The sequence below is a fragment of the Mastigoproctus giganteus genome, chromosome 6 (genome assembly GCF_048544385.1).
Source record: "Mastigoproctus giganteus isolate SK-2022 chromosome 6, ASM4854438v1, whole genome shotgun sequence".
NCBI classification, from domain to species: Eukaryota; Metazoa; Arthropoda; class Arachnida; order Uropygi; family Thelyphonidae; genus Mastigoproctus; species Mastigoproctus giganteus.
The window spans coordinates 125,547,243-125,562,976 of NC_143580.1; the positions used below are offsets into that span (position 1 = coordinate 125,547,243).

At 38.0% G+C, this 15,734-nt stretch overlaps 1 protein-coding gene across 7 annotated transcripts in view; it reads left to right on the top strand.

The window, feature by feature from the left end:
* Positions 1-15,734, top strand: part of Vps16B (Vacuolar protein sorting 16B) — a 456,530-nt gene that overhangs the window by 268,569 nt on the left and 172,227 nt on the right. For all 7 annotated transcript variants that reach the window (XM_090375324.1, XM_090375325.1, XM_090375323.1 and 4 more), the window contains one exon: positions 3,530-3,620. In XM_090375324.1, coding sequence (XP_090231450.1) covers positions 3,530-3,620 — 91 coding nt within the window. The remainder of the gene's footprint in view (positions 1-3,529; positions 3,621-15,734) is intronic.

Sequence of the window (15,734 nt, forward strand, 5' to 3'; positions counted from 1 at the left end):
ATTGAATTTTAATTCTATTAAACAGCGATTCTAATTAGTGAAAATAAGAGGAATATTATCCACAGGCTATAAAAGCAAAGATATGTTAAGCACAAATTTACCCTTTATTACCTTACCAATTAAAAAATTAAATGATACGTGAAAATCGGAATAATTAATATGTACTGTACGTACATACAAACTAGTTGACATTTCTGTTCACTGACATTTGTGGGCGGGGAGAGGTTAAAATTTAAAACAGTAAAAAGATAAGCAATCAATAACAAAGAACACAGCACACACAAATTGCAAGTAACACAATATGTGCAAGTGAGAACCGAGTAACAAGTTCCAAAGCTTTAAAAATAGGAATGAAGAGAAGATCTGAAAATTAATTTTTTTATATGATTTAAGATTTCATGGAAGTGTAAACACATTTCACCATAATAACCCACAGAATTCCAGCTGTCGGTATTATCGCAAATTCAGTAAGATCAAGTTTACTGTACGTTTATGATAGATTTCACTAACAGAAAAGCCCAATAAACAGGTGACTGCTAATTGTTTTTATTGTTTTATGGTTATGACCTCCAGAATTTCGACCGAACCATGTGGTACCGTCGGAGACAATCGTAGAGTAATCTCCAGTGCTGCGGTCTCCTGCCCCGATTAAACGGCATGCTGTCCCAATTAAGCGAAGTAAACCCTGGCTATTTTCTCGATCGGTTTCTGTTTTTTTAAGATTTGCCCCAAATAAACGGCTGCCCCGATTAACCGGTGGCCCAAATAACCGGAATCCACTGTACTTTTAAATTAAGAGAATTTAAATGACTAGAAATGTATGTATGAGTTATTATTATTATTAGTTATATGGTGCAAGGAAGCCTGAGGCTTATGCTGCACCAGGCAAAAAAAAATTTCTGAGTTACCCTGAGAGAGAGAGAGAGAGATAGTTGATATGATAGTTTGATAGTTGTTTTATTGGTTTCCCTTTTTCTGTGTTGAAACATTCGGTGATGTTTCAACAGCCACATTAAGGCCAGGCAATCTTGTAAAATTTACAGTTGAAATAACCACATTCATAACGTGTTGGAGATCAAATATTTTCCCATAGAGAGCTTCTTGATGCACAATGCAGTGAATTCCAATCAGAGGTTCAGCTCCGATATTTATTATTTTCTTGGTTATTCTACCCATGAGCCCAATGTTTTTTTATCAATCATGTTTTTTGCACCGCCAGTTGTGACTCCTGCCAGGTTTTTAATATTTAATCCTAACTTTTTGATAGATTGGCAAAAACTTTCAAAAAGATTTTCACCTGTAGTTGTTCTGCGCATACTCTGTAGATCAGCTAAATCTTCAACTGGTACAAAATTATCATTAATTCCATGTATGAAGATGAGGAGTTGGGCTGTGTCATTTACATCAGCATTGTCATCCAGTGGCACACCAAAATGTTTTATTTGTTTTATGTTTTCCAAAAGTTGTTCAAACAAATTCTTTCCAATATCTTCTACTCTTCACATAATTGTTTGTCGAGACAAACTAATGTCTTGTATCGTTGTTTGTTTCTCTGGGCAGATTTCTTCCACAACACTTGACAAATTCACCATCATTGAACGATTTACTTTCAAAAGAGATCAAATGTGCAATTTAATAACTGGTACGTACAGTAGATAAATTTCTTGACTGATACGTTTTCAGTATGCTTTGTTGTTTTCTTAATTCGTTTTGTAACTTTGAACACTTCTTTTCGCAGCACTCCTTTATGTTGGTCATAAGATTTATGATTGGAATCAGTGTTGTTTTAAATTATATTCTTTAAAAACTCACACAATCTCCTGCACACCAAACAAACTGCTTTTCATGGTAATCAATGAAGAAATAGACTTCAATTCACCTTGGATCAAAAACACAACACTCCAAATCGATTTTCCCCTTTTGGAACATATTGAAGAATGATTTTTTTAAATTCAATACAAATTAGTAATTAATTCAATGCAATGAACAAGCTATATCAAAATACATTACAGTATTTAGCGTACATATGACTGCACTGAACCGCATGTACATGTTTGATACAGTCGAGTTGGATGCTTGCATGCCTGTACATGTAGTGGCGATCGATGCTGTTTTAGTTCATTTTCCGGGGACGTTCAGGAGCTTGACTAGTCTCATTCCAGGGAGCTAGCAACTGAAGATTTTCAGGGTATTGCCCCTTTCATCAAACATGATGGTGGAGAGGAGGAGGAGAAGGATGTTCAAAATTAAGTCAACTTTGTGTAAATCACTGAATTTTTAACCCAATTGGAAGCTGTAAAAGAAGGCTGCTGGAAGTCAACCTTTCATTGAGCAGACTTTTGAGTTTGATGACAATGTTGTGTCTTATATTACAGGAAAATGCTGGTAGAATAGAGGAAGGCAGTCCAACAGAAACTCTATGGGCATTCATTGGAGGAGCACTTAACTTGCCAGCCCTGAACTTCCCAAGATTCTCCTTACAGAAATTAAATTTCTTCAGACTGAAATTCTCCAATCAAACTGTGAAATCTCCTGAAACCAAGTTAGAATTTATTTCTATAATATTATTTTATTATTTTTATTAAATATTAAAATAATAATAATTATTTATTATTATTATTTTAATTATCCCTTTATTTGCTATGTTTGTAGCTTTTTATGCTGTACTATGAATAGAATAGCAATAGAGCATAAATAGACCATTGGACTTTCCCTAATAAATAAATGACTGAGACTAGTAAACTAATCCATATGAGCCATACAAGTTAGTTGTTCTTGTCATGGTAAGTAAAGCTGAGCTGACTGATTTCAAAAGGGATGTTACTGTCCTGTCAGATGTAAACATTGCTAACTTGTCAATTTCTGCAATTTCTGACAGCCTATATCTTCCAAATTTAACCTTCCTGAATTAATTTTGTGTAACAAGAGTTTACTCAGGAGGGTAGTTCAAAAATCTCATCAGACATTCTTGGAAAACATCAACCAGGAGTTTATACAAAAACAGGGTTTAAGACTGTGAATTCCACCAATGCATTTCCAATTTATTTTGAGTTTAGCAGGCAATTATAATTAGGGGACAAGCTTTCCTCAGTATAGTTCATTAAATCATTGTTTGTCTGTACCTAGACAAATAAATGTCATATGCCTTCTCCCCCCCCACAATAATTTAATTTGTATCAGTTAATTACATAGACTTGTTTGTTTACATAATATTTTCACATTCAGTAATTCATTTAAATTCTTCACACTAGCCACTGCTACTATGCTGAATGAAGACTTGTTTTGAAGGGACTCAATAACTTGGGTCACTTTTCTGTAATGACATGACTGAGTTGAATCAGCTAAATAACTCATTTTGCCTATTGTTATTACAAAGTTCAGCATGGATACACAAAGAGCTTTATAAGTTAAGAAAATATGAAACTGACTGGAACACATGAAATAGTTTTGAAAATAATTCATTTATTGTGTTATTATATATTTACAAAAAATAATACAATTGTTTTGGGTATCCTTAATTCTCTTTCAGAACTCATTTTTCGGGGGATTCCACATTATTATTTCCAGGTGCTTTAGTTAAAGAACATGTTTCGTTACTTCAGAGACAGCTTCCAATAGAGGTAATTTTTTTTCAAAAGAAATTCTTAAAATATACAATTTAAAATTAACATAATATCATGATTACTGCTGAAGCTGCATCATCTCTCATCCTTATCACTGTAAATTATCACATCAGTAAGAGGATTAATTATTAATGAAAAGAGGGAATGGAATGATATAAATAGAAATATATATAGTCAAGCATCTAAAGTGTTTAGGGCATAAGCCTCAAGCTATGGGAGAGTCTAGACTATGTATAAATATATGTATATATAAGTATTTCTGATGCGCTTGCACTATATTTATACATAGTCAATCATCTAAAAGTTTTTTTTATTGTCATATGTATTTATTTAAGCTATAAACTTCCACAACAACAGATGGAAGTTTGTTCCAGCAATTAATCACACACACTGGCTAAAGTTAAATTTCTAAACATTATTCTACCACTATCTTTCCTCAATTTGAATTTATGCCCACTTAGGTTCATAATCTGAGCAATTGGAAGAATCAGCATTCAGTGTGCTCAACCCATTCAAGGCCTTATACACCTCAATCAGATCACCTCACAGGTGCCTAGTCTCTAGCTGCTGCAGTTTGTAGAACTTAATACTCTCTTGGTAAGAGGATCCCTTCATTCTCCTCACCAATCTTGTTGCCCTTCTCAGTACACGCTCAGGCAAATCTACATCCTTTCTAAAATGAGGCCTCCAGACCTGTACGCATTACTCAAGGTGTAGCCTGACCATTGCCTTATACAAAGGGATAATCAGCTCCTTTTCCTTGCTTGCAAAATTCCTGTATTTCATTGACAAAACTCCACCTGTTCTTGCGGCCTGTCTTCATTGCTCAGAAAACATCGTATCTGACTGGACAATTACTCCCAGGTCTTTTTCATTTTCTACCACCCTAAGTGTAGTACCACACAGTTGGTATGTTCCTCTGAGGTTACTTCTACCCATATGCAGTCAATGTTAAGCTTCAGTTGCCACTTCCAAATAATTATACAAACAACAGTGGGCCCAACATCGAACCCTGTGGAACTCCACTAATAACATTAGTCCACGAAGAGCAGTGCCTGTTGATTACCACCCTCTGTCTTCTCCCACTCCACCACCCTTTTATCCATTGTAGCAACTTATCCTTAATACAATTGTGCTCCAATTTGTACAGTAGTCTTCCATGTGCAACAGTGTCTAAAGCTTTCCTGAAGTCTGAACTATATGATATCAAAATTATTTTTTGCATCCAGTTCCAGTGTAACCACATCATAGTATCCAATCAAATTTGTCAGACAAGACTTTCCCTTAACAAACCCATGGTGTGTCTGAATTATTGCTGCAGTCTTGTCTAGATGATTCTGCAGTGCATCTTTAACTAGTGACTTGGTTATTTTATCCGGAACAGAAGTTAAACTAACTGGTCTGTAATTACTTGTGTCACCCTTCGATCCCCTTTGGGTTTTGACTGGGTTTGAAACATTAGCTGCACCTTAAAAGTGGGGAAACTCAGGTTTTTTTGCCTGTATCTTCCTGTATTTTAGAGCATCTTCAGCTACAGAAATGAACTTATTTTTGTATGTGATTGTACTATTTACTGACAATGTGGTGTCGCTATCTTGAATCTTTCTCTATTAAGAATTTTTGCTGGCTGATTACTCAGGATTTACTGAAAACCCAAAATTATGAGAAAGGTATCAAATTAAGGCAATTGATGAGGGGTCTCTTGTTTTAAATGTTTGTCTTTTTACTCTCATTTTTTTTCTGAATATGGCTGCAGAGGCATTTCTCTACAGCTTTGCACTGGACTTCATCCATCGTTTATAACTTCCAAATAACTGTATCTGAGATAGCCATATTGAAGATAGCCATATTGAAGAGCAGCTTAAATTATCCTCACGACAAAACTTTCATTATGTTCCTACTTGCTGTCGCAGAGTTATTAACACCTGAAATTTTCTCCCTCCTCCATGCAGTAACTCTGTGAGAAAATAGTGCAAGCTATCTGCACTTAACTTTTTATAAAAAAAAAAAAACATTTATAGTGTCATCGTCACTCCTCTTGGTAACCCAAGAGGAGTGACGATCTCCACACTTGTAAAATTAGCAGAATTTTACATGTTAAATTGATGAAAGTCCCTCCCATAATAACTCTATGGGAAATTAGTGCATGCTGTGGATAGTGATATGTCATCATTGTGTTTGCCACCCTTCTGGAAATAGTCCACAACTTCATCATCTTCAACCATTGTCAATCCACTGCAGGATGAAGGCCTCCTCAACAAGTTTCCAGAAATTGAGATTTTGCACTTTCTGTATTTTTTTAAGTGCTTTGCTCTATCAGTGATGTTACAGACCTTGGTTTGTTGGCAAATCCATGCACATATTTTCAGTGTCATTTGGTTATGTTCAAAATTGGGCACTCCATACTTCAGTGACCCTCAGTCTTTGTAAAGCTTTGGCATTCAATGTCCATGTTTCACAATCATATGTTAGGATATTTTTCATTTCTTATTAACATATATATATATATAAATATACAAACATTTTTCTTATACAATCATCCAGTTTTGCAGGGAAACTCCTTTTGATTATGGACCATCTCATACAAATCCATAAATAATGATAAAACACTCAAAGACTTTAAAGAAGATTGTATATACATGTAACTGTTAAGTATAGCAGTGGCACCTGAAACTGAGGTCAACTCCGCCAGTTATCATATTGTTTAAAGAATGCTGTAGTTTAGCCAACTGTAAATCACATGTGGTATGTATATGCCGCCTTAACCAGGCAGCAGTAAAGCGGTACCCGTCCTCAGCTTGAGGAGGTGGGCTTGTATTAATTTAATTGCCCAAAAAAGGGGCAGATCCTGCACCCACTGAAGGCAGTGCTAAATTGGTGGGTGCAAACAGATTTCTCTAGTTGCCGAAACTAAAGGAGAAAAAAAAAGAAAGAAAGAAGTTACTGAAGGCTTTGTGAATTTCAATACTACTAAGGATAATCCTGAAAGACAAGCAGGATGCGAGAAGAAAGCATCCATTCATAATGATGCATTGTTGCAACTCGTCGTGGAAGTTGTCAGTAACTGCCTTCTTCTGTTGAAAATGGTTGAACCTGGGGACAGTTTCAATCAACACATTGCATTTTCAAGCAAGAACTGCGGAACTTTTTTCAGTAGGGAATTTCTAAAGTCACAATAATAAGAGCATTGGAAGACAATGTGTGTGTCCAGTCTTCTTGCTGCTGACAAAGGCAAGTGTCATTATTTTCCAAACCCAACCGAACAAGATTCGATTTGATGGAACTATGCCCAGGGATGAGAAAAGGCGTGTAGATATTTGTAGAGAACCAAGATGAAATTTTCCAACTGGAAGCAAACAATACATTATTGATAAACTTGTATGTGATTCTACCCTTGACTAATGTGGTACAACGATCTTGCCAGATGGTGATAAGTTGATGGTGATTGGTCCTTGAGGTTGTCACAGACATTCTCTCAGATATGCCAGACAAGCTGTTCTTGCTACCTGGGAGTCTAAAACGCTGATGGAACTGATATTCGGGTGACATTCAAGTCAAAGTGGACCCAATTTCGGCGAAGTCCGGACGGTCTATGACAGCCAAATGCTCTGCTTGCACCTTCACGATGGTGGGACTGTTAGTAATCCTGGGTATAACCTTCATGCACAAGTACATGGTGGGTGACCACCCAGGTGTGAACCAACGTAAGCAGGGGTCGAGGTGTGGCGCCCACACCACATGGAGGAACGCCGCCCCTCTATGTTACCAGGCAGTACTAGGTGGTAGATGACTCTCATCAACCGGTGAAATACCACCACTTTGCTTATTGGAGGCTTGAAGTGGAGGAACCCATGTTTAGTCTCTGGAGCTAAGTTCTGGCCAACCCTTCCCTATCTCTTCCATCATGCAGTATGATTGATGATTTTTGAGGTTATGATGAATGTCGTGGCGAGATCCAATATTCCTTACATTTCGAGGGTACAGCTCTACAACGGTGTTCGCAGGCCGGCCGCTAGTTAGTACACCGGACTGAACCTATTGGTAACTCTCTAGGAAGCTTCCGGATCAGCTAGTGTACAATCTTGCTACCTCTACTCTGCCAGATAGTGACTGGAGGGAGTCCGAGTAGTATGTATGTGGGGAGCATTGTCGAGGCCACGTTATGTCAAGGATCTGGGTATATTCTTACCACATGTACGCCATATCCAAAAATTTCATTACTTCATACAGCATGTCCCACCCACTTTTTCTTACTATTGAATACACCATGAATTGTCAAAATAATAGAGCAAGCTTATCTGCGAAAAGATCTAAACCTCCCAAGGACTTCCTAATTCAGTTCACAAATATACGTGGTCTCAATTCTAATCTCAACGATGTCCATTTTCACTTGCAGTCTTCCAAAACCCATGTACTTTTTCTGACTGAATCTCAGTTATCAGTTGATTCAACTACTGCTCATATCAGATGTCCAAATTATTTGCTGTATGATTCCTTTCGCCTCAAAGGTGGTACTTGTGCATATGTCCGTTCTGATATTCCCTGTCAGAGACTTGGCAATTTGGAATCTCCTCTCTTTGATCTTCTCTGGCTTAAAATCTCTCTACCTCATTGTGTAAAATTCATCTGTTGTCTCTACCGTTCTCCCAACTCCACTAATCACTTGGAGCTCTTTGACTTCCTCTCTTTGCAACTTGACTTTCTCCAGTCCAACTTTCCTAACAGTGAGGTAATTTTCCTTGGTGATTTTAACGTTCACAACTCCAGCTGGCTTCCATTTTCTAGTCACACCGACCCAGCAGATCGAGATGCTGAGGCTTTTGCAATTACTAATGACCTAGCACAGATTGTTCATTTACCTACAAGAATACCGGACAATCCTAATCATACAGCCAATATGCTTGATCTTTTTCTCACAAACAACCCTTCTAAGTACAAGGTTGAAGTGAGAGGTCCTTTAGGCACTTCAGATCACAACTTGGTGATTGTCTCTTCTCCAATGGAACCTTTATCTCATGGCTATTCCCAACCTCGTATTGTTTGGCATTACAAGAATGCAAAATGGGATGACCTGCGAGACTTCTTTTCTTCTTTTCCTTGGTCTGATTACTGTTTCAAAACTTCTGATGTCAACGTTTGCTCAGATCGTGTCAGTGAAATTATTCTTGCAGGAATGGAATCCTTTATCCCACACTCCACTTTAAAATCTCGTCCTTTATCTAAACCTTGGTTTTCCAATAAATGTGCTAAGGCTGTCCAAGAGAAGAACGTTGCATATCGTAATTGGCTTGTTTCTAATTCTTCAGTTTCATTTTCTGCCTACACCAAAGCTCGCAACAATTGTAAAGCAGTTATTAATCAGTCCAAACTAGAGTTTGAACAGGCTAAGAGTAGAAAACTTGCTTCTTGCCCTAATGGTAGCCGAGCATTCTGGTCTCTTGCCAAAGCTATTGGCCGCAACTTTTGCCCATCTCTGCTCCCACCTCTGTCCAAACCAGATGGTTCTGTTGTCACTTCGGCCAAGGATAAAGCTGACCTGCTAGCATCCCATTTTTCTTCGAGCTCATGTATTAATGATCGTGGTAAAACACCTCCCACCATTCCCAACACGCTCGATTCAATGCCTCCTGTGGTCTTCCGTCAAAAAGATATCAGAAGGATTTTGATGAATCTTGATGCTAAGAAAGCACCAGGTCCTGATGGTATTTCTCCACTTGTTCTCAAAACCTGTGCTCCTGAACTTACTCCTATTCTTTGCCGCCTTTTTTTCACTTTCTTATTCCAAAGGTGTTTTTCCTTCTGCTTGGAAATTTGCTCATATCCAGCCAGTTCCTAAAAAGGGTGACAAATCCTTCCCATCCAATTATCGTCCCATTGCAATTGCTTCTACTCTTTCTAAAGTAATGGAGAAATCAATTAACCGCCAACTCTTAAACTACCTAGAAACCTTCCGTCTGATCAACGATCGCCAGTATGGATTCCGTCAGTGTCGATCCACTGGTGATATTCTGGGTTGTGTTACCCATTTATGGACTAATTCAATGGAAAGGTTCGGTGAAACACAAGTAGTTGCTCTTGACATCTCAAAGGCTTTTGATCGTGTTTGGCATAAAGGTCTTCTAAACAAGCTTCCATCTTATGGTTTGCCAACTGTTTTTAGTAATTGGTTATCCAGTTTTCTCTCTGATCGCTCACTGAGGGTGATGGTAGATGGCTCTCTGTCTTGTAACTTCTCCACTAATGCTGGTGTCCCCCAAGGTTCAGTTCTTTCCCCCACTCTTTTCCTCTTGTATATCAATGACCTTCTTCCATTGACTGGAAATCCTATCCATAGTTTTGCCGATGATAGCACATTGCATTCTACTTTCCATTTTGAGAAACCTTGTCCAGCTCAATCAGCTTCAAGTTCTCGAAAATCTGCTGCCAATTCCTTAAATGCCGATCTTCAGGTAATTCTCCAATGGAGCAAAGACAACTTAGTTGATTTCAACCCTTCTAAAACTCAATCTTGTCTTATATCTCGCAAAAAGGATTCTTCTGCTCCTATGCTTATCTTTAGCATAGGAGCAGAAGAATCCGATTTCTAGGCAAAATGATATATCTCTTTTGGGGATTACCCTGACTTCTAATCTCTCTTGGCACAAGCACATTACAAATATTGCTTCCTCTGCATCTAAAAAACTTGGTTTTCTCTTTCGCTCTCGGCGTTACTTTTCTCCCAAACAGCTGCTCACTCTGTATAAATCGCAAATCCGCCCTGCCATGGAATATTGTTCCCACATCTGGGGTGGTGCCCCCAAAACCTCTCTCAGGCTTCTTGATTCCATTCAGAAGAGGGCAGTTAGGTTAATTAATGATTCATCTCTAACAGAGTCTCTCCACTTGCTTTCTCATAGACGCACTGTTTCTGCTGCATGCCTCTTCTACAGATACTTCCATGGGCACTGTTCTTCTGAATTGGCTTCTATAATTCCCGCTCTCTCTTTCAAAACAGTCCGAACACGTGCCGCCACCAGCCAACATCCATTTACTGTCCAACTTCAAACCCACAGAACCAACTTTTCATCTTCCTCATTTATTCATTCAACTGCCGTTTTCTGGAACAACCTTCCTTCATACGTATTTCCTGAAAATTACAATCTACAGAAGTTCAAGTCCAATATCAACAAATATCTTCTTTCGTCTTCTCAACCTCCAACCCAAGCACGGTACTAAGTACTATAGGTTATAATACCTCTCGTGTTTGTGGTTCTCATAAAAAAAAAAAAAAAAAAAGTTCCCACCAGATACAATGTTTTTCATGCTGTATGTCTAAAGAGTTCACAGTAATACCAGCAAATTCCATTGGCAATGCGTGCATAAGATAGCAGGACAATCTAAATATAAGATGAAGATCTAACGGCAATGTCCCACCTATTACTTATAGGACATCCGTAGAATCTGTCCTGCAGGCAAGTAGCATACAAAGCAGCATTGTGCTGAAGAGTTACTGTTTAAGTCGAAACTTTACAGTTCTAACAAGCTCAAACCCTGTGTTTCTTATAATTGTCACCATAAGTGACAATTATAAGAAACACAGCTTTGTAATAGAGCAAGGGCATCTTCCTGCAAAGACCCCAGTCAGATTTCGAAATTCTCACTATAGCCATAGTAAATTTGTTGATCTTTTTGGGAAGATTGTTGATGTGTAGAGTGAAGTCTAGTCAGTTATCTAGCACGACACCAAGGTATTTCAAGTTACAGACATAGGGTATTTGTTTGCCCTCAATCTTAATACTAGCAGGGTGGTCCAGATTAATGACATCATCTTGGTTTTTGCCTGAGATATAGTAAGGTTGTTTTGTTTAGTTCAGGCAATTAGGTCCACAAGGACTATAGACATCCTGGTTTCAAGCCGAGCTCTTGAACATCCAGAAACAATAAGAACCAAGTCGTCTGCATAGACAGTTAGGACGGTAAACTCATTGTCTAATAAGCCATCTATTTAAAATAATGTTCTAAAACAGAGGTGCCAGGACAGATCCTTAAGGACATCCATGCGAGAGAGACTTACTAATTGTCTGATTTTTGGATGATACTTTGATAAACCTGTCTTTGAAGTAATTCCAGATGACCTGATAAAGCTGTACCAAACACTTAACAGCATGCAGAGCTTCGAATACACTTTCCCACCACATGGAATTGAATGCACCTTCAAAATCAATGAAGACATTTAATGGTAATTCGAGTCCAAGTTCTTAACGTTTCTTTAATTTTAATAAAGCATCCATGCACCATTTTCCCTTGATAAATCTGAATTGCAGATGTGAAAATGATTTCTGTTCATGAAATAAATCTAATTTTTTGACAAAGCATTCGCTCAGATGGCTTGCCTAAGTTTGGAAGAAAGGAAATAGGATGGAAAGATTTTGGATGTGCAGGCGGCTTGCCTGGCTTTTTGATGAATTTCATCAATGCCATTTTCCACAAATGTGAGAAGACACCATTTAGCAGACATTTGTTAAACAAATTTAACAGAATATTAGGGAACAGTTCACCAAACTTCTTTATTACATTTTCAATCAAATCCAGTCCAGGGCACTTAGATAATTTTAGATAATAAACTTAAATATTTTTTTGTTCAAGGTTTAGGCCTAAATGGATATCAGATGAACTAATGAGACATGTGGCAGAGAAGAAAAATGCATGGGATATGGAAAAATGCATAAATTAACAGATGACACAGAAGCATGTAGTAGATACACCGATGAGCCAAAACATGACTGCCTACCTAATATTGATGTTGGTCCTCCATGTGCAGCCAAAACAACTCGCGCCTGGCGAGGCATGGATGCTACAAATTTCTAAATGTGTCTTGTAGTATCCGGTAGCAATACGTAACCAGCAGATCCTTTTAACTTCTGTAACGTCCATGATTGAAATGCTGCAGATTGAAATTACTGTTCCAACACAAACCGCAGATGCTCGATGGGATTTGTTGTCTAGGGAATTTGGAGGCGAGAGCAATACCTGAAATTCTTCCTCATGTTTGCGAACCAGTCTCGAACAATCCGGGTGGTGTGGCATGATGCATTATCCTACTGAAAGACGGCACTGTCAGAGGGGAAGACAGTTGCCACGAAAGGGTGTACCTGGTCAGCAATGATGTTTAGGTAGATGGTAGACATCAGAGTGCCCGGCACATGGATGGCTGGACCTGGGAGAACATCGCCCGAAGCATGACACCGCTGCCACTGGCTTGTCTTCGTCCCATGGTTCATCCACACTTCCTCAGGTAAATGATGCACATGTACCCAGCGGTCCACATGCTTAGGATGTGCAGGAATCATGATCCTTTGTAAGTGATGTTGCCAGTGAACCGTGGTTGGCATGGGCACTTAGAGTGGGCACCCAGCCCCATTTTCAGCAAGGTTTGATGTACTATGTGTTGTGACACATACTGCCATCACCAGCATTCCAATTACAGGAACTCCCTGACTTATGTAAGGGTTGCGTTCCGCAGAATGCTACGTAAATTGTAGGAGTTTCCCACATGCTTGTGCAGCACTCGCAACTGTGCTCGCTGAATTGATTGAATCAAAAAAAAATTTTCAACGAACATTTAAATAGAATTATTTATTGTATTTATTCAATTTTTTATCTCATGCACAGGAAAAATTACAGAAGCATGCAATTTAAAAAAATTTTAAAATTATAAAATTACTAAAAAAAAAAAAAAAAAAAAAAGAGGAGAAAGCATAACATCAGTAAGTTTTACCTCTCGAGCATCATTGCGAGAATCAAAGTCTTCAGCTGATAAGTATGTCGCTGCTGAGGTTGAAGGCTGTGGAGATTTAGAAGGGGTCGGCCGTTGAACTATATGAATGAAAATATTAATGGATGACTGGGTGGTGGCTCTTTTGTTTCCATTGTAGATTTCTTTGTAGCAATCAAGCAAGCTGTCAGGATCCATCTTCTCAAACCTCGCCATTGCCAATGCAATTTCATGAAATGCCATTGCCATTTCGGGTGATAAAGTGCCTCAGCTCCTCACTTAGTTCATCTTGAGCTTTGTCAGCATTTTCTTCTTTCACTATCACTGCCTGCAAGTCAGTAAGTTCTTCATTAGATAATTCCTTCTCTTCTTCCTCTATTAACTCCTCCATGTCTTTGGCATCAACCTCCAGCTGAAGTAGCTCTGCAACTTGTACAATCTTATCTGTAACCTCTTCATATGATTCGTCTTTTTCAAATCCTTCGAAGCCTTTTACATGCTGTGGACATATTTTCTTCCATGCACCATTTAAACAACTTTTAGTAATTTCTGCTCAGGCCTTATTAATGTTTAAGATGGTGTGGTAAATATTGTAAGATTTCCAAAAGTCTCTTAATGTAAAATTTTCTCCTCATCTACTGCAGACAATGCCTGAGCAAATGTTGTGCTTAAATAGTATGCTTTTAAATTCAAAATAACACCCTGATCCATAGGTTGAATGAGTGAAGTCAGGTTTGGCAGTAGAAATATGAATCTCGTGTTCGAATTGAAATCTAGATGCTTAGGATGTCCAGGAGCATTATCTAATAAAGCAAAATATTGAATGGAAAGTCATTGTCTTTACAATATTTTTCAACCTTGGGAATTGAAGTAGCATTTAAACCAATCCTCAAAGAGAGATATTGTTATCAATGCTCTCTGGTTCAATCGGAAATGCACGGGTAGGGCAGCTTTACTGATGACATTCATTGCATGAGGATTTCCAGAATGGTACACAAGGAGTGATATTAATCTGTAATCTCCCACTGCATTAGCCCCAAGCAATAGCATGGGTCTATCTTTTGAAGCCTTTAAACCTGGCATTGTCTTTTCCTCTTTGGTAATGTATGTTTGATCTGGCATTTTTTACCAGTACAGAGCAGTCTTGTCAACGTTAAAAATTTGCTGTGTTGAATAGCCACTTTCAATAATTTTTTCCACCACATCACGAAATTTCTCTGCAGCTGCAGAATCGGCACTGGCGACTTCACCGCATACTTTAACGTGCAAACCAGCGCGATGCTTGAACCTATTAAACCACCCGTTGCTTTCCACGAACTTGGGTTGGGGTATGCCATATTTATCCTTAATATCTTTATAAATACTTGTTGCTTTTGCTTGAATGATCATCAGAGTCAGGGGTACTCGCTTCTGAATCTGATTTTCCATCCATATTAACAGTTCCATCTTCGATATAGCACTTGAACGCTGTTTTGTGATCACTGTTGATCTTAAATACGTTGATCCTTCAACATGTTCTTTTATACGCACACAGTCCTTTAAAATAGTATTCACTGTTGAAGCAGCGAGACCTAATTTCCTTGCAATAGATGACAAACTTTGTCCTGCTTCATACTTCTTAATCATTTTCATCTTCATTTCTAAATCAATTTTGTTTCATGTCCTGGCACTACCACCACTTGCACTTTTCGTTGGTCGCTTTCCCTTCACCATTGTAACAAATAAAAAGGAATGAAGAGAAGTTTCTGAAAATTTGTTTTTTATATGATTATAGATTTCAGTAAAGAGGAACACATTTCACCATAATAGTGTAAAAACCCATACAATTGCAGTTATCGGTATAATCGCAAATGAAATAAGATCAGGTTTACTACCCATTTATAATTAGATGCACTAGCAGAAAAGCCCAATAAACTGTAAAGTGCAAATTGTTTTTATTGTTTTTTGTCATGACCTACAAAACGTGCTTTAGAAAAATATCACAATGGCGTTCAAAATTCATTCATATAACGGAAACATATGATAACGATGGTAGTGTAATTTCCATTATAAATATAACCTTTTAGAGAGATAATTAAATTATAATATAGCGAAATTTTCAAATTCTAAGGACTTGGAACCAATTGCAAAAAAAAAAAAAAAAACCAATGCTTTATTGGGTTCACATTACAATATTTTCACGATACCTCCATTTATTCCTACGGGATGCAAAATATGTTTCCATGATATTTTTAAGTTTGCACTGGACGGCAAAACCTTACGTAAAGTAGAAAATCCGTAAGTTGAGTATTACTTAAGTCGGGGAGTTCCTGTACCAGCAAGTTGCCCCACAGTCACCCTTCTGTTGCCACGTACCA